General features: G+C 32.8%; 1 protein-coding gene across 1 annotated transcript; it reads left to right on the top strand.

Moving 5' to 3' along the window:
• The first annotated feature begins 10 nt into the window (after positions 1–10).
• On the top strand, positions 11–20434 carry LOC128185284 (ankyrin-1-like). Its single transcript, XM_052854918.1, has 6 exons — positions 11–79; positions 6175–6364; positions 6674–6784; positions 17510–17567; positions 17710–17876; positions 19581–20434. Exons 1-6 carry the CDS (start codon positions 11–13, stop codon positions 20432–20434), a joined length of 1449 nt encoding a protein of 482 aa, XP_052710878.1.
• The last annotated feature ends 6899 nt before the right edge of the window (positions 20435–27333 follow it).

The raw sequence follows: 27333 nt of genomic DNA, 5'->3' as shown, positions 1-27333 counted from the left end.
TTCATACAGTATGCATGACGCAGAACCCAGCCGCACTACATCCAACACTGCAGATAAAAATGATAGTAAATCCGGGAAAGTAACATCGTTTTTATCAGTTTCTATAAAACACTCAGTTTTTAAAGTCCATGATGTCACTGCATGGTATACTACAGTTTTGGATTTGCGCATTTGCAACACAGCAAAACGTTCTACAATGACCATCGATTTTTGTGAAATATGTGTTCCTGGATTTCATTTTGTTTTGTTATGTCTTTCACTGGACTTTCCTTACCAATGCAGTGGCTGTCAGTATTTTTGTTCAAAACGCGTTTCTACAAAAACTTATCATGTTCAGGTGAATGAAATACATGTACCTAAATGCGGTGAAGATGTTATCACTGTTATTTGTAATTTTTGCATTTGTCTATCATTTGGCTCATTCGCTGATGAGGCAGAAGCATTCGCCATCGACGGCGCTTGCGCTCTCCGCTCTGCGCTAACCATAACTGGATGCTCATCACTCCTTAAGCTATACACGTAATTAAACAGCCCATCTGCAAGTTCTGTTTTACTTCTGCCATTTCTGTGTTGCGCTCTCCGCACCGTAACATGTTTATTGGATGCTCCTTCAACAAGATTTCCATTTTGCTCATTTTCCTGTAGTACCACTGTATCATCAGTTGCATGACTCTGGTCCCAATCGCACCAACCAAAGTCGCTATGCCCAAATCGCGTGCTTGCTCTAGTCTATCTAACAGTGTAGGGTATCTCTCTATCTCCATGAGCAATCGCTGGTAATTGCTATTCAAAAAAAAAAAAAAAAAAAATGAAATGTTTTCATCTTCTATTTCTTCTATTGTAAATACTGATTTAAAATGATTAGTAAAGGTTATATCTCATGTCAAATCCCGACGCTGCCACCAAATTTATGTAATATTTCTGGGTTCAGATATTCGGCTGCTCTGTCTGAGCAATTTAAGAAATATGTAAATAAACTATTTATTTCCCAATTAGATATTTTAATCAATAATATTTACAACATCCCAATCTATTACGGAGCGCACGCGCTTTCTATCAACCGTAACAGCTACCACAAGCTAATTCAATATCAAATCAAGACTCGAAAGCATTAATCAGACACATAAGACTTATCGTTATACCAAGGGTTTGTTCTCACCTATTACGAAGTGAACGTCTTCTACTTCAGACTGCAACTGACTTACAATCTCCGTTGTAGCCGCTTACATACTATCAAAACCCACATGATCAACGAGGATCGAGAGGTAGTGATAAACCGGAAGCGATTATTACTCAGCTACCGTAAACAGAATGGGATAAATGATCTCGATTCCGACATTTGTTTCAATACGATCAGTTTATGGGATATGTATGATCATGGAACGCCATGTATCGTAATATTTAGCTATTTGATTCATTTATTAATCAGTGTTGTATTGTTGTCGCCTTTTTTTGAACACAAGGATTGTCATTTCTGCCAGAAATTGGTACTTGTCTATGATTTATATTTAGCAACCCCATATTCACAGCCTTCTGAACAGCATGAGCGAGTTTTCGACAAAAACAACAATTGTAAAAAAAACCTTTGTGTTAAGAGCTTTGTTGAAATTTGTTTGGAAAATTAGACCGCTAAAGATCAATTTTTCATAAAACTTGTTGGTTTTCAAACATCAAGTTTCAGTGCTACTTTAAAATGATACAGGAAGACATTGATACTGTGGTCTCTCGTAAATTTGATACAGCAGGTACCTTGATTTAAGTAACAGTTACATCATATTTTAAGTAAATTTTACGCGATTAATAAGGGGGTAGAGGAGGCAATGCGACCGAGCTACTTCTTAATCGCTTAAATCTTACGGAACATAATCTAACTTACTTAGAAAAAAACCTCTCTTTATAATAGGCTGATCAAAAGTTCTGTGTCAGTCAAATATTATCTCTACTGTTTACGGCTCTCTAAGCTGTGAATCGAAAATTTGATGTCGCTATGAACATAGAGGAAACCCTTAACGATTTCAAACATAACTTAATAGAATATTCAGCGACTGCTGATTAGATAAAATAGTGAAATGTGTTCTAAAACATATGATTTGTTTTAATTTACATTGAATTTTCAATATCAAAAAAGGTTTCCCTTTAAAGTGTATTGTTATAATTTATAAACACATACTTTAATTTGAACACAGTGTAAAATTTAGAAGAAAACTGTAATGTGTTGCGTGTATATACATGTACATGTTATACCGACGTATGCACATTAAACACAAAATGTGAGGATACATGTCAATAAATTAAAATTTAAATTAGATTGATGCACAATATTGCAATAAACGTTGAATTGTACCTAATGAAAACTTACCGACTTACTCGACTTTGTTAAACACATATCGCCGTGATAAGAAACTCAATGGATGGTTGTACCCTGAAGTGCAATGTCTCTCTTTCTGTAATTTTGCCGTGTGGTAAGTATTAATATTACAATTGCATTGCCTATTACTTTCAAGGCATAAAGTCAATGTTAATATTTAATGGGAAGGGGGAATGGGTAACATCATTATAGTTCTTATGTATGTGTTTCTTTAGTATTTCTTATTTTGGTAACGCGGTATTTTATGTTACTTCTTGATACAAAACTAATGTTTAATAATTCTCTTAATTAAAAAAAAATATTGGGATAAGTGTGCATGTTTTAGGATTCACATAAAATCATGTTTATGGGTTAACAAAGCGTCACTGAAAATTACATTCTCTATTTGTTAAAGTAATTAAAACCGTTTATAGTTTGTGTTTGACTTTTCCAACGAATCCCGATAAGCAAATTTAACACCTTCTGCATCTCTGTCCGTTTCGATCAATAAACAAATTAAAATAGGTAAATCATTATGCAGTAGTTCTTAAATTTATTTCTGCAATACGAATTCCTCGGACAGTTCCTCTGTACCTGTTTCTAATCACTTTATTTTGAAATTTCCAAGCTCTGTGACTTTAACTTCAACGAAAGTAGTAATATTGAGCTGAGTTTTCGTCGATTTTTTTTAGTTAGTACGGGTGTTTTTTCTTTATATGTCGCTATGAAAATGTTGTCTCTCCAGAAGTAGTGCGATATTTATCTATAATGTTAATCAAATTCTTGCAACATTGCTGAAAAATGTTTTTTTGGTTACATCATGTTTGTCGAAGCGGCTTTCTAGGTCATCACAAAAACAGAAAGTATGAAGCAATGTTATTGCCATAATTTGCGACAAATGCAAATATAATTATGAACAGATTTTACAATCAATCTGCTATATTTCATTTACCTGGCACTATCCAATAAGTTGACAACAAGCATAAGGCCAAAATAGACCATTTTGCATTTGGGGATGTTAATAAACGTAATGTTAAATACATTAACACTTGGCAAGACGATGAAGAATGTGTACATAAACAAAATGTTTTTTTTTGCATTGGTTAAATTACTCCGCATTGCACCATGAAAAAGCATGCGCAAAGGTGAGCAAGCCTCGAATTCCCTATACACTGGTCATTTTTGTAACAAACTGTAGGATTAAATGTTAATACATGAATCTTTGAATGCTCGATTTGATTTAGAAATCTTTTGCGATCCAATTTCATTCAAAAGAACGAAGTTAATTGATCACTTTGATCTGAGTGAATTTGTTTTAAAATTCGCTCAAAAGATTATTTTAATTTTGCCATAATTTTCTTCGTGGGTTTGTATCTGTATACTTCAATCCTCGTTGATATTCTTCACAGTTTGCGCGTGAAAGCTGATAAACTCCCGTGTAATTGTAAAAACCAGTATTTGTGTTGTTTCTCTTTTCAATGTTATTTCTGTGAGTTTGTGTTAAACTCATTTATCTGCAGCAGTCAAGTACATCACATGTAGCCATCTAATAACTTAAAAGTTAAAATTTATTGGACAGCTACATGTAACTTATTGGACGGTTGCAGGACAAAAAGAGATTTTCTGGACTCGATTTTGCAAAAGATGATGTCACAATTTTTTTATGATATTTTATCTTAGCTACAATATCATTACTTTCAAAGATATGTTTGATGTGATATTTTTTCCTATTGGTATTTTCCAAAAAATCATTATTAATAAATGTCTCATAATCTTCTGAATTTGACTTCAACATTGAAAGCAGGACTTCGTTTGTCATCTCGGGTCACACCTTTTTGAAGGTAGCTGATTTTTAATCTAAATCCTTGACATCGCTTTAAATCATACCGATTTAGCTTGTTGCTATATATGTCAAAATCAGAAGTGGCTAAATAGGATACATACATGTATAAGAATTTTTTATTATGTGTTCAGTGTTGTTATAACTTTTGTAAAAAACAAATGCACACCAAAGACGACGATTTAAACATATATAATTCATATCCCTATTAAAACTTACCCGTCATAAACCTTCTGCGCCCTCGGTGATTCCAATCTTCCATTTTAAAAGGCGCAAAAAACTTTTTATAGATAACTGTACTATAAAATATATTTTAAAGGTTTTTTAACACATCTGAAAAATTAGCCAGTTATATAGATTTGAAAACAAGAGTTTTAACCTTTTTGCACTTATACATTAATGTTTGATCCAACAGGGTAGACTAGATGTTATTTCGTTGCATGAGTTACATATCATTTAATTCATTTTGTACATATTTGGATTTCCTACTTTCGGTTTCTTAATTTAAAAATGGCTGATCATATACACGGGGCTGCGTTGCTCTTCAGCACTTTTGTTTTGTTTGTTTGCGATTGCGTAAGTATAACCGTTATAACGATGACTTATTCCACCCACTTGATATTCGCTAAAAATTTCTTCTATCTCGTGTGAACAACATTGATTAAAGTTTATTTTTCCGTGTCAAAACATTAACGTTTCAATTTCGTTACACCTTATTGCACACCTGCAACTCGAAGCCGACGTGTAGTATCTGTTTAAAAAAAATTATAATACCATTTGTTATTTCCCACCTCATGTTTTAATTTCATTTCTCGCTATCCAATTCATCTCATACATAAATTATTTTCACTTGCCTATAGAAGGCGCTCGGTTATATAATATAAAAGTAAAAAATAAAAGTAAAAGGCAGTTGTGCTTTTCTATGGAGCTTTATAGTTTAACCAGACGCTTTGTCTACGCAATGCATCTTTGCCGAGATAGCGTGTAGTTGAACTAAATGTTCCCCAATTGTGAAAAAAAATTATATAACAGTTTTTGAAGATGGGTAAATAAGGCGTGTAAACTGCCCAATTTAAGGATATATAAGATACTATAAAATTAAAATATGAACAAATCTCATAATTTCTTTCTAAATTATTGAAAACAATGTATATTTACCATAACATCCATTTATAACCATAAATATGTTAAATATTTAGAGTAGATTTAAACTGGCGTATGCGTGTCAAAACCTCCAAATAGTGTCATTTTTAGAACTTCAATGCCTTTTCTATAGAGTGGATCCGGGCTCCATATTTTGTCATAGTTTACATAAGGTTTAAAGTAAATCAAACCGATTTCAATCAACAAAAACGTGGAGAGATGACCCATTATACTTTATAAATGTCATTTTGTATCCCAACAATTGAACGTTAATTCGTGGTTGAAGTTGCATTTAGCATTTAACAACGAAGTTTGTTGTGACTGAAATGGCTCAATGGTTAGATCACCAGACATTAAGTAACATTATGGAGCTAGGGTTTTTAGGTTGTTGGTTCGATACCGCCAAAACTTTAGAATTTTTTTTTTTCTTATCGTTTGTTAAAATATTCAAAACTGAATATAATTAGAAATCGTGCTTTTGTAAACATCATATAGTATATTTGGCCGGAAAAAAATAAATTTAAATTGTTGTTTACGACAAAACCAAATGGGAATTTGCGCTATCTTGTTCCCCCATCTTCAAATTAATTAGTAAAATAAATAATACATGTATTGTGATTATTTGCATTTTATTAAAATTCAAAAACAATAGACTGAGGTAAATGACCTTGTCCATATGTCTTTTTTGTACTGCAAAAACTCGATCTTTTTTTCATTTCAAATATTTTGTTTAGAAAAACGAATGGTTTTGGGGCGTTCTTTTGACGCTTGTATTGCCTTTTTTATATAAATAATCATACGAAAGTACAACATAGAATTATTATTGTCTCTGTAATATTTTTAGAAACCATTGGACGGCTACAAGTTTATGTTGTATACAACAGAATCTTGTCCAAGAAATCAGACAGAGTGGAGCGAGAGATCATCTGCCATCAACTGTACCGAGGGTAATGGCTACCTATGTCTTCCAAACGAAGACCTCACAGAACTCTTAGAGTTCTGTTACTTTGACCATCGAATACTGATTGCAAAAGGTAGGCATTCTTAAATGTTTAATATGGGACTATTAAAACTTTTAAAAATGTATCGTTTATGTATCGAACCATCTTGTTTGTCCATAAGTATGTTTAAAAAGGAAAATTTAATGTTGATGCAATAATTATTGACAGAAAGAGTAAGTTGTACATTCATTTGTTAAACAATAATCAATACATTTAAAGGACCAACAAGTTCGCCTGTTGATTCACGTTTGGATAGTCAAACAAATTTTATAGAGTACGGATGGGACCAATAAAATGCTTTAAATTTTATATAAAAATAATACATATTTAATATATTTTCAGGTTTATGTATGTTCTTAAGAAAACGAGATTCATATATCGATGATTATAGCTGTCGTAACTTTGTCGAAGGTTGTCCAAATTCTACCTACCGAATAAACGAGGCCTACAAATGTAAGTAGCTAACCGAATACGTTTTGTTTTGTCCACAAAATTGTCAAAGGCGCCTGTAATTTAATTTTTTTTCCGGGACAATTTATTCCTCCTTCAGAAAACAACTATGAAAAATACTACTAATATTCAAAAATTTATTTCATTATGGTTTGACCCTTTACCGTGAGGCCAACCACTAGGTGTATTAGGTCAAGGTGTTAACTTCATTGAGAAGGCTTAAATTAACATTGCTTGCTCCTCATCTATTCATGTAAATATATATTTGCACAATAGAATGTGTTTAAATCATATCAATGGGTTAACTGCATGCCTTATTGGGTCAATAGATGAAATTAGAAATCGATACCCGAGTTAATAAAAGATAATCTAAATGATGCTATAAATGACGTTAAAATATATCACTAATATAATGGTACATTGTAGCCCTTGTATTGTATTGCTATTATACAATTAAAAAATCAGTCAATGACCGCATTTTATGATAGAGACCTCTAAATGTCTATAGAAATAATCCGTTCTAATGTCAACCACTGTTTTTTTATTTTAATAATTATCAACTAGAAGTACTGTTAGCAACCTATAAAATAATAATCCCCACTTAGAGAAAGTATAATTACATGTACTCTATTTAGCTCATAGCTAGGACATATTTTAGATCACAGGCATTCTTATGACAAATTTAATCTTCTAATCATTTTCCATTGCAAGATGTGGCCAAAATAGGAATCTTTGGGTTTTTTTTATATTGATCTTAAACTTCCGGAAATGACCTTGGGGAGAAATCATGACACACTCTCATGGCATAAGCAATCTTTATGTGAAGTAAGAACTAATAAAATGATTTTCGAAAAAAAAGTATAGAGCGGACACAAATATAACACTTTTTCTTTCAATGACCTTAAACTACGTGACTATATGACATCGGGTCAAAATCATGATAAACCTCTTATCATAAGCGATCTTTGTGTGATTTGAAAACTACTTTCAATGGTTTTTCGTAAGGAAGTTAAAAACCGGACAAGAAAAAATTATCCCTTCCATTGACCTTGAACTTGCCCAAATGATGTTTGCTGATAATCATGACACATATTGAGGTTGTTAACAATCTTTGTGTGAAGTAATATATTCTAATGTTCTACCATAATTAGGAAAGATATGTACAGGACACTATTGAACAGACAGACAGAAAGACGGACAAGTGATTCCTATATACCCATAATTTTTTATGCGGGGGTTATAGTAATACATGTAATACTTTGAAGACAGTAAATCATTGTACAGCCCATCACATATATATGTTTGTGAAAAAATGGAATACTAAATTTTGAATTTAATTTATTCCAAATTCCCTATATCATTTTTTCTAAATTTTACCCAATTTTGATCAAATATTATAAAATAACTTACTTATAGGAGCTCCAAACCATTAGTTATATAAAAGTATTCATATTGTCTTTTTTTGAATTATTAGAATTTTATAAGGTCGATAATCAAACTTTTGAGACATACTGTAATAAGTCGATACTGTGTATTTTATTATATAGATTTTTTCTTTTGCGTGTAAAACGTGTATTGAAGTAATACAGGATATCGTACAATCACACAAATTGTAAATTGATACGAAAAACACAAAGAAACTCAAATTTGCCATTATGTCACAACAAATAAAAAAATATGTAAAAGAAGAGGCTCATGGACCACATCGCTCACCTGAATAATAGTTCTTATATCATTCTATTTCAAAATGCTTAATAATGATACTCTTTAAAGATACCGTAAAACTCTCATTAATTCCAAGATTTGACAATACATTAAACAATACATAATAAGAAGCCTACTTTGTGGACGTCATATCCTAAGATCTAAGATACATTTACTGTCCAATTTTATTATCTAAGGCCTCAACTCATGAAAGATACAACATTTTAAAATGAATTAAAAATATTTATGTTTACATTTTCCTGTCTATGATAACACTAAGAAACTATTTTGTAATGTCCAATACATTTCATCAATGACTATTTTAATGTTAAATCTTGCAATTATTGAAACTATATAAATATTAGTAATAAGGAATCATTCTGGTATATTATTCGAGGTCATCAAGTACTTTCGGGTGCGATCAAATGTATCATATTAAGGCCCTTCGGTCTTTATTGGATTTGATCACTCCTGACGGTATTAGATTTCTTCATACTAGTCAAAGAATAATTCCTTATTCCTTAGATAAAATGTAAAAGAAGGTCAATGTGCCGAAGGTACTTCAACGATTAATTTTAGAATCCAATTCCCTTAAAAATGTTTTTTAAAACGTTTGAATAAATTTGGACTAGAGAAAAAGCGAAAAATGTTGAAATTCTACAGAAAGACGTAGGAACAAAGGATCATAAAAGCTCACCTGAACATTCGGTTCCGGTTAGCTAAAAAGAAATGAAAAACTAGTCCGAAATTGTTGTGTTTGAATATTAATCTACTGTTGACGTGCATATCTTTCACAAGTAACAAAAATGTTTTATCGGTATAAATATCAAAATCAATATTTGTCTATCGTATACTTATTTTTTACAGTGTATCGGTGCGTCCAGAAAAAATGTCTTCCATGATCTTTTTAAGTTTTTCCATTTCATCATTATTAAGCCATTTAAGTTAAGACAAGTTTGTGTTCCAAGAAACTATTATTAATTATAGTTATTGTTTGATTATTTAATGATTGTCAGGAGAGAGAGAGAGAGAGAGAGAGAGAGAGAGAGAGAGAGAGAGAGAGAGAGAGAGAGAATGTGTTAGGCTTAAGTACATTTTACTTGTAATTCACATAAATAAGATTGTGTTTTGTAGTTTGCTTATATAATGAGCACTTCTATCGTTAAATTGCACATTAAGATACAATCATGTCAGAGTTCAGTGCCTCCCCTGTCAATCGAATCAGCCGACGAGTTTTACAACGTGCTTCTTTTATGACAAGAAAAAAAAATGTGGAATCATTGTTTTTTAAAGAAAATAAAAATATGTTTAACTAGAGCCGAGCTCGTCGCAAGCAACGAGGAGGTCTTCTGCTACAGATTCAAGTCAAGAAAGGATTGTCAATCAGTCTTAATAAAACCACCCCCTTCTCCTTACACTTGTCAGGGTCTTACAGATATTGATAGGAGGTTTTTTCACACTACCTTAACTTCTGACCAATCAGGGCTTTAGAAAATCAATTTTAACTCTTGAAAAATTTGTTCATGCGTATTTTCTATATATTAATGTAACCCCCAGACTGCAGAGAATTGAAGAGTTAGATCTCTCGTAAAACAGATAAAGGCATGTCTGTGATAAGTAGGAGATATGTGTAGACAAGAGAAGTATTGACTGCGACTTTAAAACACTATTACGCACAGGGAGTTATTCCCTATAAGCAAAATGAAAGCGGGTACGCATGTCTTCATGTGAAGCTTTTAGCGCTCATATTAGGCAATATCCAAACAATACTATATTACAATTAGATTGATAAGATAATGAATAACAACTTTTAAAGCGACATCAATATCATATTATTTGTTTTTTAGTTATAAAGCAAAGACTTTCCGGGCGCCTAGATCCCTTATTGAAGGAACCAGCCCCTTTTTTCTGGTCTCGCATGAAAGCCCTTTAATTTACTGTTGTTCTATATGCAATTAGAAAATATTTCAAACTAAAAAAATACGAAGCAAAAACATGAGTTAAAATAAGCAATTTTTAAAACATAGATTTCAATTATATAATTCACGAAGTACAATTATCTTTTTGTTTCTAAAAAACTATATCTAATTTACAATACACCCTAAAAAGGACTATGTGGGGTATGGTCAAATATCTGCCCCCAATTTTAACCAATTTTTAAATAGTGTCCAATAAAAATCAAATCTTCATAAACCATTGTACAGTGGATGCCTATAACTAAAATCATGATTTTAGTCATCATTGCTCATTCGCTATTTATCTATGACGTCAACTAAATGACCTAATTTCTTATCTTTTTGTTTCTAAAAAACTATATCTAATTTTCAATACACCCTAAAAAGGAAAATGGGGGTATGGTCAAATATCTGCCTCCAATTTTAACGAAATTTTAAATAGTGTCCAATAAAAATCAAATCTTCATAAACCATTGTACAGTGGATGCCTATAACTAAAATCATGATTTCAGTCATCATTGCTCATTCGCTATTTATCTATGACGTCAACTTAATGACTTAATTTTCTGCAAATTTGTAAACAATTGAAAATATTTACAATTTTGTTTTATATTTTGCATTCGGAAGTATAGAGCGCATGTCTGCTCAAGTACGATTTTAATATATGTTTTTCTTCTGATAAATATACACATTATACTAAAAAATGGTACTTGAGCAAGCCTGCACTCGATGTTTTCCAGTCGAAAAAACAATCGGAAAACACCCATATTTTGCTACAAAACATCAATATATCAAAATTAGCTAATCTTCATGACGTCATTTCTACATTATGACGTCACTGTGGTGCACCCTTATTTTAAATATGATTCTAACTATCTTCCATCTTATTTTTAAAACTCTTTATAAAACTTTAAATTTTTTTTGGGGGGGGGGTGCATAAAACCGCAAATAGTCCTTTGAATGAAATCAGATGACAAACAAACAAGTTATTAAGGTTAAAAAAACGTCTAGAAGAAGAATAAAAATAATGAAGAATTACCATCAGAATCAGTACAACATCTTCCTTTGGAAACGGAAGACCAAAACAATGAAGTATTTAGTTTTCGTAATGTTTAGATTCTTTATTCTTATACTGCATATATACGAATGTTGCAATACTGGGTTTTTAAAACTCTCTGTTTATCTTTCTCTTTCTCTCTATCTCTTACCTGAGTGTATGTAATTGCGTGCAAACAATTTTGAATTATTAAAATTTTATTTGCATGAATATAATTCATTTTTTAGACTCGATTTCAAAACAATTGCTAAAAGTTTGTACAGTTGACGATGTAATCAGATTGTTCGGTTAAAATTTCGACACTATTTCAAACCACACATATAAAATTGAACATTGGCCAGGCATGCTGTAACTTGTGTGGAATCATCCTCAGGTAGTGTAAATTCAAGTTTTTTCAAATTTGTAACCTGAGGGTAATGTGGGATTACAATGGGTGTTTTGATTTTTACAAAAGAATATATAGAGACCAATCTTAAAAAAAAAATATTCTCAAAAGCTTAATGGCCAGACAAATTTAACTTATGTGGAATCAGGTAGTGTAGTTTCAAGTTTTAAGATCCTCTAAGTCATTCAGGTAACCTATTGCGATCTGTTTTTGTTAGTCGTCGTTTGTCGTTCGTCGGTCGTAAAACATTTAAAGCTTCTTCTCTGGAGCCACTGAAACAATTTCAACTAAAGTTTCCGTATAGCATCTATGGGTGAAAAGAAGTACAATTTGAACTTCATGGCCCCTGCCCCTTGGGGTCTGAAGGGTGGGGCTACAGCCATCAACATTAATGCAATCTTTAAAAAAAATCTTTACTCCTGGGCATCAAGCAGTCAAACTGCTGGCATGATTGTAATAAGCATTGAGCTCTCTACCAAAAATTCTGAAATTCATGGCCGAAGTGTCAGGGGTTCTGGCGCTAGGGTGGGGCTCAATGATTATATAGTAAAAATGCATTAATTCTTAAAAATCTCCTCCTTTACACCTGGGTACTTAACTTATAGACTGGGTGTATGATTATGATGAGCAGGAATGCCTCTAAATCTTCCAAAATTGTGAATTTCATGGCATTGTGTCAGGGGTTCTTGTGTCATGGTAGGGTTCTAATGATTATATAGTGCAAATGCATTCTTTGATAAGGAATATTAAGCAGATGAAGTATAGGTACATAGTTCATTGCCCCTGGGTCAGGTGTTAAGGTGTGAGCTCAGGGCTCTAATTGGGATTTTATAGGGTAGGGTGATGTAATTTCGACGGATTTTTTTTGTACTTAAAGACCGGGTCTGGGGTATAAATAGCAGCCAATGAGGAAAATGTAGGACATTTCAATTTTCTTGGCACCTTTCACTTCAGAGGAGAAATTTCTGAATTTACACTTTAATCAGCAAAAACTATAAATTAAATTTTGTCATGCAACTAAAGTAAATTGAAAGGCATCTCTAGATAGTAAAATAATTATTATTGATGCATTACTACTTTAGAAATTTATATTCAAGAGTTTGAAGTGATCCAGAAATTCAAATTTCCTCAGATTTGATTGACAGATGAGAAATCGGCTTTTTGTTTACATTCCTACCGGAAATGCCTATTGCTAGAGACGCACAGTAAATGGCGGGACAGCTTGTCTTACCTCCAAACTGAATAACACTAAGTAATCCTTCTTAATTGATTTATTACTATATCATCACTGGTAATCATAAACAAAAAAAGAACACACTTGTGTAGAGATGGAGAGTCAGTCCTGCAGCTTCACACTGATAGTATCAAGTTCCCATATATCTGTTTACGCATGGGGCCTCACAGGTCACAGGTTCTAGCAGTTTTAAATTATAAACATATAGGTCATCACATTAGTTGAGAAATTTTAAAAGCAATCCTATGCACTGATGCCACTGATCATGCTGATATCATTATTCTAGTGAAAAATCCAACTTTCCCACAGATGTTTTTGGGTCTAGAATACAGCTCTGTAAAACCATATTGTCAAAAGTTTATCCCTTCAATAAAGTCTTATTTCTTTCCAAAATTTGATTTCCACCATATCGGACAGCTTCTAATGGGTCTGCATAAACAATGGGGACATTCCTAAGTTATTGCTGTTCTGACAGAATCGTGCAGAATTAACGTTCAACAAACTCCCCTGTAAATCATCAGGCTTCATCTGTCTCACCAACATTTTGCACTATCGTAGATTACTAGTCGATAATTCTTCTACATCCCAATTTATGAGTTGAAAAACTTAACAATTTCTCTTCCTTCCAATTCAACCTGTTTGATCTTTTCCGCCCATAATATGGATCATAAGAATGTTTTGGAGGGAATTTTATTAGGACAGAGGTAAACCAAAAGGAAACTTGAGCTTGTAATCTACTACATTGAACTACAGTTTGTAAACTAAACATCTGATTTAATAAATTGTAGTATGTGAATATTTTTTTCAAATATTTCTGATAATTAAAGTTCAGGCCCACTTGCAAAATCATCAGGTAAATATAGTTTTTCCTCTCTGGAACCTCTTTCACTAGCTGCAATAATGTAGCCCTCTCCCGATTTTTTTTTATTTTTTTTTTTTTGGGAGAGGGCTACAACTCCATAGGATCTCCGTAATGGTGCAAGTGCGGGAGTGATTCACTCCCGCAATGATTTCGTCTCAAATCGTTTATAAATGACAATAACATTTGCATTTCTTACCTGAACTCAAACGTTGTAGATGTCTATGGCATAAATTAATCCAAAAATATCAAGTATAGTCCATATATCGGTTACTTTTCGTGTATGTCAACAACGAAAGTTGAATTTGTCCGCCATGTTTACTGACCTTGACCGGTTTTATTTTGGGACAGCCAATGAGAATTCAGGAGCGGATCTTGAACTGAATATAGGAATTCCCCTATTATAAACATAATTAACGCGGTAAATATGAATTTACCGGTACCATTATATACCATTTCCTTAATTGATGTTTTAGTGATATAACGAGGTAGGGTCGATTATTTACACTGACATTCACGTTATCAAGCCCATCAAAACTTCAAGCGTACATCCCGTAAAATCACGCGAGAATTGTCATGGCTGCTGAAAATGACGACTGGTAAACATGCTGATGTGTTTTATCTGGTTTTGATTTATATACGGTTAATTTGTTCAACCTGAATTAAAAAATCATTTTATCTAAAGGAAGTCAAATATAAAATCGATCTTTTCAGACCGAAGTCAGCTGCAGTAAAAAATTAATTTTGCACCATTACGGAGATCCTGTGGAATTGTAGCCCTCTCCAGTAAACATCAGATATAAAAAATCGGAGAGGGCTACATTATTGCAGCTACTCTTTCACATTTGCAGATTTGGAGGCTGATTTATTGACATTTGGCGGGGGGGGGATTCCCCACTGAGTTATGAGGGCTAGTTGTGCTTTAGCCTCTTGTACCTAACCCACACTGTTGTTGATAAAAATTATTCTGACCAGTGAATTTCTTGGGTTTATTTTTAAGTTTAAAGTATTTTCTAAATAATTACATGTATGTGAAGAAATGATGCTTACTATGATAGATGTTTTAACAAAGCTCTAGATACAAAAAACAAAACAACAAAAGGGATGCTTGTATTGGGAGTGATCAATTTAGAAGTACTTGCATGTGTTGATGCTTATTACTATAAAATGAAAATCAGGGAAAGGAACTATGCACACCGTTTCATGTTTAAATGACCATTAAAATTATGTAGTTCTCGGATCAGCACGTGCTTCTGGTATGCAGCAATCTATTAATAGATTCACTCTGCAGTGTTATCAGTTTGGAGGAGGGGCCTGCTTCCTCATATGCTTAATTGCCGTCCTTGCGGATATTCAACTAGGTCAACCCCGGTCTTTAAGATTTGTTAAATTATGTCACTGTATGTTATTCTTTCAATATATTTTTTTTTACCATTTAGAGAGTTAATTGGATTAAACAATCCCGAAATATTAAGAATTATTTAATTAGACCTGTAATTATTATACACATTGATATGCATTGAAAAAGCCACACTGCAGTTACTCAGATGGCCTATAAGGCCAATGGGCCTCTTGTTTCAATAATGATCCCTGGGGGTAAGGTGGGGCCATAAACGGGCTTTGAATATTTACACAGGAATATACAGAGAACAATCTTCAAAAACCTAAAACCAATTGGCCATAAAAGCTGTAACTTGTGTCGAAGTTTCATTAGGTAGTTTAGATTCAAGTTTGTTCAAAACATTATCCCTGGGGGAAGGTAGGGACTCAATAGGGGATCAACATTTTACATAGTAATGTATAGAGAAAAATCTTTAAAAACCTTCTTCTCTTAAACCACTTGGTCAGACAAACTGTAACTTGTGTAGAATCATATTCAGGTTATGTAGTTTTAGGTTTCTTCAAAGCATGATTCCCGGTGGTATGGTGGGGCCATAAATGGAGTTTAAATCTTACATATTAGGAATATACAGAGAAAAATCTATAACAATCTTCTGGGGTTTCTTCCCAATAATGATCCCCATGAGTAGGGTGGGGCAACAATGGGGGTTGAACTTTTACATGGGAATATACAGAAAACGATTTTCTTCTAAAAAAAACCAGTTGATACATGTAATTATACAAGTTGTTACTTGTGTCGAAGCTTTCTTTAGTAGTGTAGTTTTAAAGTTATCCAAATTATGATTCCTGAGGTATGATGGGGCCATAATTGGGGTTTTAACTTTACATAAGAATATACAAAGAACAATCTTCTGTTCAAAAACCATCCGACCAGGTTAGCATGTATATTCAGCTTTATTGATAAAGCGTGTGCCAACATATGGTAAAAGGCTGTAACAAAAAATAAAACACAAGTAAAGGCACCATTACAAAACAATGTTATAGAATACACACAGTCACATGCATTTATATTCTAGTAAGCTATCTTTAAGAATTAATAGAGAGAAAATACATATTGAGAAAACTTAAAATATTCAAGATCTATTAATAAACCAGAAACTTTTAAAACAAATTGTTGATACATGTACCAAGTATACAGATATAGGACATTTAAATAAGGCCGCCAAAGTATCTATAAAAGTATTAAACCGTGTTCGATTAAAAAATTGTTGATTAAAACATAAAAACCAATCTAGGAAACAGATATATTCATAATTATGAGTTTACATAATCAGTCATACATTTTAAGCAGGCTAGGATGGCGTAAATCAAAGAAACGAAGGTGGAACACCTCGTGTACATCAACAGGGCAAACCGTTTGACAACGAAAACATTGAAAAGTTCCAAAATACAAAAACATTAGATAACTCGAACAACAAAAGACAAAAAGGGGCATAACAACCAGACAATTTGTAACTTGCGTGGAATCATCCTCAGATAGTGTAGAGTCAAATATGTTCAAATCATGATCCCTGGGAGTAGAGTGTGGGCCACAATGGGGGGGGGGTGAAGTTTTACTTAGGAATATATACAGAAAAATCTTTAAAAATCAATACAATAAAGTGTTAAAGGTGGAATGCAACACCATTTTTATGGATTGTGTAAGTATGCTTTTAAATCATAATTTTGTTGTTCAGAGACGGATATATCCTCTTTATTATTTTATATGCTTTTTTGCATTTTCTCTGCAAGCAGTAATATGGAATCATTAGTATTTCAGAATTTTCAATTCAACCTGAATGTTGTGTCCTCCTACGTAAAACCTTCGCCACGAATGTGTGTTCACCTATATACTCCAATAGTTTTATATTGTAGAATTCAAATAATTTGACCATTAAGACACATGTTACTTAAATGTGCAACACAATATTCTTTTATATTTTTATTTAAATATGCTGCTTTAAAAATTGATGATAGTCGACAAATACCATACAACGGTAATGACCATTTTAATATATACTATTTTTAAAAGAAACGGATTAAAGGCGTTGAGAAAGGATATTTCTAATACATATTTGAATTGATTAACATATGTAGAGTGTATCATGAAAGTAAAATACTTGAACATCCTTGCAATGTGTTGCTTTCTTATAGATAGGAGTTGTGTGTCTATTGGCAACGGATGTTTTCTTGATGATCCAACCTGTGTCAGGTAAACAGTTTTTCTTTATATAAAAAAAATTGAGCTGTCAATTATTTATAGAAAATATCTCTGACGTATTTTTTCTCTCCCTTTGCATTTTCTGTAGATTCTTCTTCTGAATATTTGATAATTTCAATTTTCTTTCGTAAAGAACCACAGCAACGTACAAAGTGACATTTAGTTCAAGAACGACAGCTGCAGTAGTATCACAAGAAAAAACAAAACATGAAAGAAATGATTGGGTCTGGATAATAACACTTCTTGGTGTGATTGTTTTGGTATTTATACCAATCGTCATGTATCGTATTAAAATTAGGGGTAAGTAAAACATACATATCACTTTTCTGTTTAATCCTATAAAAAATGAATATAACATTTAGGGAAGTTATTTGGGGTGTTATATATATATATATATATCTCATACGTGTGGTGTATATTACCCGTGTGATAAACCTTTGCTATATCAAACGGGTGATTCTTTATCAAATACTTACGGTCCGAACTATCGCTTCAACGCTTCAGTGACCTATTTTCGAAGATTTGCTAGTACTTTCAACATAACTATCTGTACTACAAAAAAAATATAAAATTGATTTTGTCAAAGATTTAAATTACATATATGAAGGAAAACACATAACTGCATAGCAGGCGTCGGAACCGGGGGGGGGGGGGGGGGGGCTAATGTGAGTGTGTGGGGGGGGGGGGGTTAGCCCCCCTTTTTTTTTGCAAAAGTATTCATAACCGTAACCACAAGATCCTGTTTTCTTGTTTGTCGAGATTTTTGATAATTTTAGCTCACTTCCAACTTTCAATTTGCTTTGTGAAGTTTATAAAAGTGCAAATTACGTTAACTATCAAGGAGTTTATCCTGACGACGCGAAGAAAACAGAGCGCTCCGGTTGTGTTTATATACAAGAACTTACCGAAATAATGTTTCGTAAGACTTTTATTTCACCACCAGTAAACATCCTTATTCCATATTTTCAATTTTGAATCATAAGGCTAGCCTAGCTAGTGTTTGTTTTTATTAAACATCAACAACTGTTCCTCGTTCGAGTCAATTCAAACTAACGAGCATTCGCAACTTTGTGTATGTCAACAAACTTGATTATTCAAGTCTTCGAAATATCCATTTAATCAAGTGATTAAACTCGTTAAAATGGTTATATTCGCTCGGCAAGCCTCGCAAATATATACACCATTTCAACTCGTTGGAGAAAGCAAATATAAAATCACACAATATAGATATCCTCTCTCTCTCTTTCTTTCTCTCTCTCTCTCTCTCTCTCTCCTCTCTCTCTCTCTCTCTCTCTCTCTCTCTCTCTCTCTCTCTCTCTCTCTCTCTCTCTCTATAAAGCATAGGGAAATTCTTTTCATAAGAGCTCCACCTCTGCCCCGGCCGGGTCTTAAACTCACGACCTCTATAACAGTGAGCGGCCACTGCGCTTAACACTCAGCCATTTAGGCTTAACAAACTATTTGACGAACGGAACACCTAGCGCGCTGGTAATGAGCAACTAGCGCGCTAGATTCCGTTCGTCATTGAAAACAAGATTTTTTGTTTTACCTATATGGCTGGGTGATCGGCCACTAATTGTTAGAAGAGTAAGTTCAAACGGTCATGAGTTCAAGCCCCGGCCGGGGTAGAGGTGGAGCTCCAATAAAGTGAATTCCGCTGTGATATTTTTTTATTTAAGTAATGATTTAACCAAACATGAATCCTACGAAAATAATGCAGAAAGCTCTTTATTTGGAAAAGGAATAAAGGAAGACATCGATGCTGCAGAAAACAGCTTGTGTCAAAATAAATTTGACAATTTATTTTTAAAATTACGTATTTATTAAGCTAGAATACAGTATGCTATTATTGAACTGGAATACATGGTAAACAGATTTTTGTCCATTTCGATTGCTCGATAATGTATCGTTTTAGTTGATTACCTTAAGAACTAAAAGGAATACAAAAAGAGATAAAAATGTTGACAACATAATAAAAAAAATGTTTCTTACCTCTATTTGTAGCTTCCATTAATGAACATTACATAGTAGTGGATAGGTCACAAACAAACAGTTTTTATGTTGATGTAAATGAATGTGATGAGAAAGGATTCAATCCCCTGTATCATGCCTGCTTCAATGGCCACGAGAGCACGGTAAAATTTTTAATTGACAACGGTGCAGATGTTAATCTATGTACAAAGGAAGGAACGAGTCCCTTCTTAGTCGCTTGTCAAAATGGACATGATAGCATTGTACGACTATTGCTGAATAACAGTGCAGATGTTAATCTATGTACAAAGAACAGAACGAGTCCCTTCTTAATCGCTTGTCAAAATGGACATGATAGCATTGTACGACTATTGCTGAATAACGGTGCAGATGTTAATCTATGTACAAAGGATGGATATACACCTTTTAGCGCCGCTTGTCGGAACGGACATACCAGTATTGCAAAACTTTTGCTTAACAAAGACATTAATGTAAATGTTTGTGATGAGGTAGGATTAAATCCCCTGTATAATGCCTGCTTCCATGGCCACGAGAGCACGGTAAAATTTTTAATTGACAAAGGTGCAGATGTTAATCTATGTACAAAGGAAGGAACGAGTCCCGTCTTTGTGGCTTGTCAAAATGGACATGATAGCATTGTACGACTATTGCTGAATAACGGTGCAGATGTTAATCTATGTACAAAGAACAGAACGAGTCCCTTCTTAATCGCTTGTCAAAATGGACATGATAGCATTGTACGACTATTGCTGAATAACGGTGCAGATGTTAATCTATGTACAAAGGATGGATATACACCTTTTAGCGCCGCTTGTCGGAACGGACATACCAGTATTGCAAAACTTTTGATTAACAAAAGACATTAATGTAAATGTATGTGATGAGAAAGGATTCAATTTCCCTGTATAATGCCTGCTTCGATGGCCACGAGAGCACGGTAAAATTTTTAATTGACAAAGGTGCAGATGTTAATATATGTACAAAGGAAGGATGGAGTCCATTCTTTGTGGCTTGTCAAAATGGACATGATAGCATTGTACGACTATTGCTGAATAACGGTGCAGATGTTAATCTATGTACAAAGGATGGCGAGACACCTTTCAGCGCCGCTTGTCGGAACGGACATAACAGTATTGCAAAACTTTTGTTAAACAAACGTGTACAAAAGTAACACAGAAACGTAATAAATCGTTTAATATTTGGTAAGAGTATGTCTTTCGAATATTTATTTAGAAACTAGCATATTGCGTTTGTAATTCTTAAATTAACTTTTAAAGATTTTTGCAGTAAAACTTTCTATATCTGCATTAATTTTTGCCTTAAAATTCATCAGGGCAGGCCTGCACCCCAAAAAATGATATTTTGATGGCTTTTGATGAAAGGGTTATACTAAGAGAGGATTTTTAGGGCCCTCGTGTCCTAAGGTAGAAATTTGCAAAAACCTACAAGAAATCTAAAACTTATTTGTTTTATAGCGGTTAATAAATGAATACATTGTACGTGTTACATCTGTAGGGTTTACAATGTAAATAGCTCGGTTGGTTTCACTTACTGCGTATCTAAAAGTGTTTAAGGTCTTCCGTTTCCCACTTGTTTTTCTATGGTTTCTTTTTAGGGTCTTGTTATTATTCAACCGATTTTCACAAAATTTTCAGGAATGATAGAGCATTATCGGGGCTACATGTTGATAAATTTTCAAATGATGACGTCACTTCCAGTTTCATATATTGACGATTTTGTAAATTTTTAAGAGTCATTTTGTCCACGCATCTCCTCCAAAACTTATCAAGATAGAAGCATGAAATTTTCAGGGAATGTATATAAATGTCTGTAGATGTACCTCCATGCTTTCAATGACGAAATTGCACAAGGCCTCAAAACTTTCCTGCAGAATTATGATAAATTGACGAAAATAGGATTTTTACAAAGAAAATCACACTTAAAGCACATTTTGTGGTTATCTTTACACAGCTATGAAATTTGCCTAAAAATTTCATACAATACCAATCTAATTAAAATCAGATTCACAGATAAATAAATCGCTTCGCAGATGTCTCATTGAGTCAGACAGAGGGCTGATGTCCGTATGCCTTCGAATACTATGGACATTCTCTAGTTAATAAAGTTGAGTTTTGTCTTTGTCTTCGCGATTGACAATTTAAGGCATTGTGAAAAGAAAACAAAATATGCAGGACAATTTATAAGTGTTTTATTCTACATGTAGTTGGACATAAGAGGTATAAACAGGACACGTGCTATTACCAACTGTTGATTGTGATGCCTTGTTAAAAACAGTTGACATTATCAACAGCTTATTATAGAATACACTAATGCTACAACAGTCTTCTTTTTCTTGTTTGCAAGAATCATTCGTAAACTAGGTTGAAATCACAGGTTAAACTTGCTAGAAAACATCAGAGAGGATATTAAAGTTTGTTTGGACAAGGCTTTTTATTAGACTATTCTAGATCGTTGTAAATCAGGTCGATTAAACATCTGATTTTGATGCGCCAAAACCTTCGTATTTATTTTTTTTTTTACCTCCCTGACTTTATACATTGTTTCAAGTTATACATTTTTAGACCTGAATGGAGTTAAACTATAGTTTCTTTGTCTTGTATATTAAGAAAAAAATATCATTAACAGTGCTCTTTTTGTGCTTTCTGAAAAAAAAAAGAAAAAAAAAGTAAAAGTAAAATGAATAACAAATCTTAAATAACATAAGTAACTGTTAGATCGCTTTTCCGTACATGGTCTGTAAGTCTAGTCACGTGGAATGTTAATTTATGGATCTCGGTGAAAAGCTTTTCGCTTCTGTATCTGAAAAATTACGTTGAGTGGCATACAGAGAATGAGGAAGAGCGAGGCTGTGATGGAAAGTGGGGAATTCAACGATTTGCTGCTGACGAATTACTGCTATAAATGCGTGTGTGCAGAATTCTATCAGGGACACTTCGTACAAAGTAGAGGTACTGTCAACATTCTGCACTATTCTAGAACTTTTGTTATAGTAGTGAATATAAACAGAAAAGCACACACGGTTTGTTTGATTTTTTTTAAATTTTGGACTACGTTTGATTAATTGAAAACTAAGAAAATATACTAAAGCTGTTAAAAAGGGAGTATGAGTTGCATAGTATGGGTTTGAAAAAAGGGGGTTACGTAGTTGAAGTTTTTTGTTTTATACAGAACTGTAAATAATTTTGTGTTATAGACATAACATCATAATTTTATCTATTCAATTGAATTTCTATTACACATGTATTTTTAGATAATAAAGATACGGAAATGCACTGCTGTTTGGGTATTTATACTAACAAAAACATGATCAGCTTTCTTTATCTTTTTTTTAGGAAGATGGATTTAAGGTTGGTACGATTAATAAAATAAGAAACCTTGCAAACCCAATTGTAATCAATTAATCATGTATACCTCTTTATTTGAAATTAATTTTTTTTTAATATTAAGCAATCCAAATTATTTTCTATATGTAAATGTATTAAACATTAAATTACCGTTTTTATTGTTAATCATCATTAGTATTCAGTAACATTGTTTTCAGGTCCAAATATTCCATCATGTACATACATATACCCAAGCAATGGCTTTCATTGGCTAGAACTACACATACATGCATATTATTCAGCTAGCTGAAAGTTTACTGAAATTTCTGAAGAGATAACGATATGGCAAAATTTCTTTATATTCTTTTCAAATTTCAGTCAGGTGAAGAGCAAAAAACAAACAAACAAACAAACAGAACTTGTGTAAACCACAAATTATACGTATTTATTTAAGTGATTGAAATTTTATGTGGTTTATTTTTAATAGGGAACAGTCGCACACATACGGTAAAAGAACCCCCCCCCCCCCAAACATGTTTTACAAATGTCTGGCAAAATCAATCTAACAGAGGTGATTGTTAGTTCTTTTTTATCATTGCTTTTGCTACGAGGATTTGAATCTTTAAGTAAATATGTACACCGATGATCGTGTATTATTATTTATATCTATGTATTTAGGTCTTTATCCAGACGGAGGATTCAGGGGAGCTCCTCCATCACTCAAAGAAGCGAAGAAGTTAAAACCAAATACTTATAAAGAAAGCAAGCCCATGGCCACACATGGCAAATCAAAACCGGTTAGCCTACCTTGTGCTCCCGAACCACCACCAAGCAGCACGTGATTATAGGAGACTGATAGGCCAACAGCAACAGTTCTAAGGTAAAGAAGATTTTACACAAGGATGTTACCTTGTTTACATTTGTTTTAGTTATAAGTATAGCTTGTAGTGTTATAGTTAAGATGATTAGTTCTTATCTATATCAAAGGAAGACTGAAAAGCTATTAACTATAAAAGATCCGACCTAATTTGATAATTTTGTATATAAAAAACACAATTATTTTCTTCTTATGGTGGATTCTTTGTGCATAATTTATATTTTGTTGTTTTGAATTTTGAATACTTTGTTGGATATAATTAAATTAATCTTGGGTTCATTGTTTTGCTTTTGGTTTTCTGCTGAGTTTAACATGTAAATATTACAGCAAACTTTTTAGACATTATAACAATTTTTCTTTTCACATAATGATGTTCTTGAACATACATACATGTATACATTTCCTCTTGTGTTGCGAAAACTAATAAATAAAAGGACTAAAGGTTTTATATGTTGTTTCTGAAACAGGAATCCGAAAATAATGGCTTTAAAACATCTAAAATAAATTTGCATAAAAAAGTTTTATAAAAACTCGCTTTAATAAGCATGTATGGTATGGTAACAATTTTCATGCATGAGAAAATAACAAACACTAAAGAAATGACACCAAAAACGGTAGCTGCGCTTCTCAGTAATCGCGTTGAAAGTTGCAAATGAATAACCAAAAGTGGAGCTTTCTAAAACCAACGCTAAGGCATTAATTTATAAAGAAAATCGGAAATGAATTTGTTTAGTGTCTATCTAATGGATAAACTATAAAAATAGGAAAATTAACTGACATTTGACGAATAGGAAATGCAAAAGAAATAACATGTATATTCTAAATTAACATTGTTGAATAAACAGTTTCTTGTTACCAAAAGAAAAAAGAAAAAAAAAAGATGTATATCTGACTATGCTATCCATCTCAATTGATTTGGATTCAGGTAGAATATGACATGTTCCTTGCTGTACTGATTCTGACTTCTTTAATATGTCTGAAGCATATGTGTTTGATTCTTTTACCGTACCACTGTAAAAAGACCACGAGTGTAGTTTTTACTTTTCTTCAGTGAACACATTTAAGTAAAAAATAGTTTATAATAATTATAATTATATTTAAATAATAAGACCAGTCATGTGGATTTCTTTATGCATAATTTATATTTTTTTTTATTATAAATACATTGCTGTATATATCATGTAAGTAAGTTTGGGTTCGTTTTTTTTTGGCTGACTTTAACACATTAATATAACAGCAAACGTTTAAGAAATTATACCATTTTAGATTTCACATATTGATGTTTTTGAACATGTGTATACACTTCCCCTTGTGTTGCTTAACTAATTAATGAAAGGACTAACACCAACAGTAACGGTTTCATTTGTTGTTTCTATAAAAAAATACAACCCGGACATAATGACTTTCAAAATCATCTAAAATAATTATGCATATACAAGAAAGGTCCGTAAAAACTTTTTGATATACATGTATGAAAACTGTTTTGATGCATAAGGAAACGTTAACTCTAGATGAATGACACCCAAAACGGTAGCTGCGATTCTCAGAAATTGCTCTAAAAGCTGTACACGAAAAAACGAAAGTAGAGCTTTTTAAAACAAACACTAAGGCATGAGTTTTAAAATATCATATTTTAATTAGTTCAGTGATTATGAAATGGCTAAAATACCAAAATAGGTATATTTTTTCAAAGAATCTAACAAAATATATTCCATAGATTCTTTTTGTTCGTGGTTGTTACCTAACCTTTTTTTCGCCTGTTGCATAAGTTTTGTTTTTTTTAATTTCTTTATTTTTGCATGCTATATGTATGTTTTATCTCCCCCCCCCCCCCCCCCCATCTTGAAGGTGTGTAATTTCCCATTTTCCGATTTGATGGTTTGACCATATGCAATGTCTACATAGGTGTTTTATCTGTTTATTTTTTTTCTTTATTATCCATTTTATTCATTACAAAATGACGTGGCTGTAACTTTGATTATAAATATATTTTTAATTTCCTCCCTACTTACTGTTTGCAATATTAGCTTTGATCGGTATGACAGTAAAGTTTAGAGCTTGTGTGTATCTTCACCATCCCTCTAAGCCCAAGAAAATTTATAAAGTATGATTATCTTTGGGGTCACAGTTTACACTGAAAAAGCGAGTACACGCAGTACAGACTCTAAATTTATCGCGGGAAATATAGCGCAAGATCAATATGACGTCATACATAAAATTGTTTTGCTATGTTTACGTTTCTCGACATAAAACAAATGAATGCAAGCGTGACTGCAGAAATACCTTGGTTCCCAGTAATTAAAAGCTTGTGCGATGTTCACAACGTGTCTTCAAACCCCAAGATCTCATATCTTATATCGTTTATTTGTACCACGTGAATTTTGATTGACAGTAATTGACATGTGCTGAACAAGTTTTTCGCCCGACTATGATTATCATGGTATACGATGTAAAAGGGACTCTCTAAACGGAACACATGGTCATCATCACTTTCTCGATAATTTATTAATGGTTTACCAATTTCAGTTTATTCTAAAATGAACTGACATAAATATGCAAAAATATAATCCCTCAAGGCGCCTCACTTACAAAAATGAATTGAGGTTGTAGCAACTCCTAACGTGCGAGTACCCGTTATTGTCGAGTACCCATTATTGCCGAATGTTATACAAACAGCAAGATTTCCGCTATCTATTCGTTGGTTTAGCTACAAACCAAAATAAATAAAAAAATAAAAAATAGAATTTTTAAGACACTATATGGGTTGGGAATGAAGAAAATTTACTGCAAACCTCTCGGACATCACCTTAACCAAGGTAAGCCTATGGAAACGTATCGCATTTGTATCCGTGCGATGACACATGCCACTGAATATTTGACTTGTAATCCACTTTGATGACAGGGCATTTTTTGTTTAGGTCCAAATTCTAAGAATACTTACCTCCGTGTTATGATATTTGGCAAAAATAAGCAAGATATCATTTCTACTACACAATATTTTAAAAGAAAACTGAACATCTGCTTGCTTTTTGTTTCCAACCTGAGGCGGATCAAAGATTTTTCACACATTTATTTATTTCTTTTACTGGACACACTAAAACTTATTCTATAAAAGCTTTTGAATAAATAAACAATGCATTTATTTAATATTAATCATTTGTCCCCGCACATGTTCCTCCGTTTGTGTGTATTTGGTCACAGGGACATTTAAAAGAAAATTGCTTAAAATATGATTGAATAGCGTTTATGATATAATTTTTATGTTATATTCTTACATTTAATCTTATACTGTAAAATTCTTTTAAAAGTTTGACCTTTTTACCAATTAATTACTGGAAAAAAGTGAAAAGATATGAGCGGCAATAATGGGTACTCGAACTTCCTGTAAAAAGTTGATATTGATGAGAATAAACTTAAAAGTATTCCTCAAATTAAATAAATGAACAGTGCAGAGATTTGCCCAGAAATTTTTACATGACAGCTTACATGAAGAGAGTAATAGAAAAACAAATTTGTGTATTTTTCTGCAATAATGGATACTCGC

This window comes from Crassostrea angulata, chromosome 5 (assembly GCF_025612915.1).
Source record: "Crassostrea angulata isolate pt1a10 chromosome 5, ASM2561291v2, whole genome shotgun sequence".
Classification (NCBI taxonomy): domain Eukaryota; kingdom Metazoa; phylum Mollusca; class Bivalvia; order Ostreida; family Ostreidae; genus Magallana; species Magallana angulata.
Note: the sequence above shows the minus strand (reverse complement) of the source record. Positions and strands in the feature narration are given on the sequence as shown.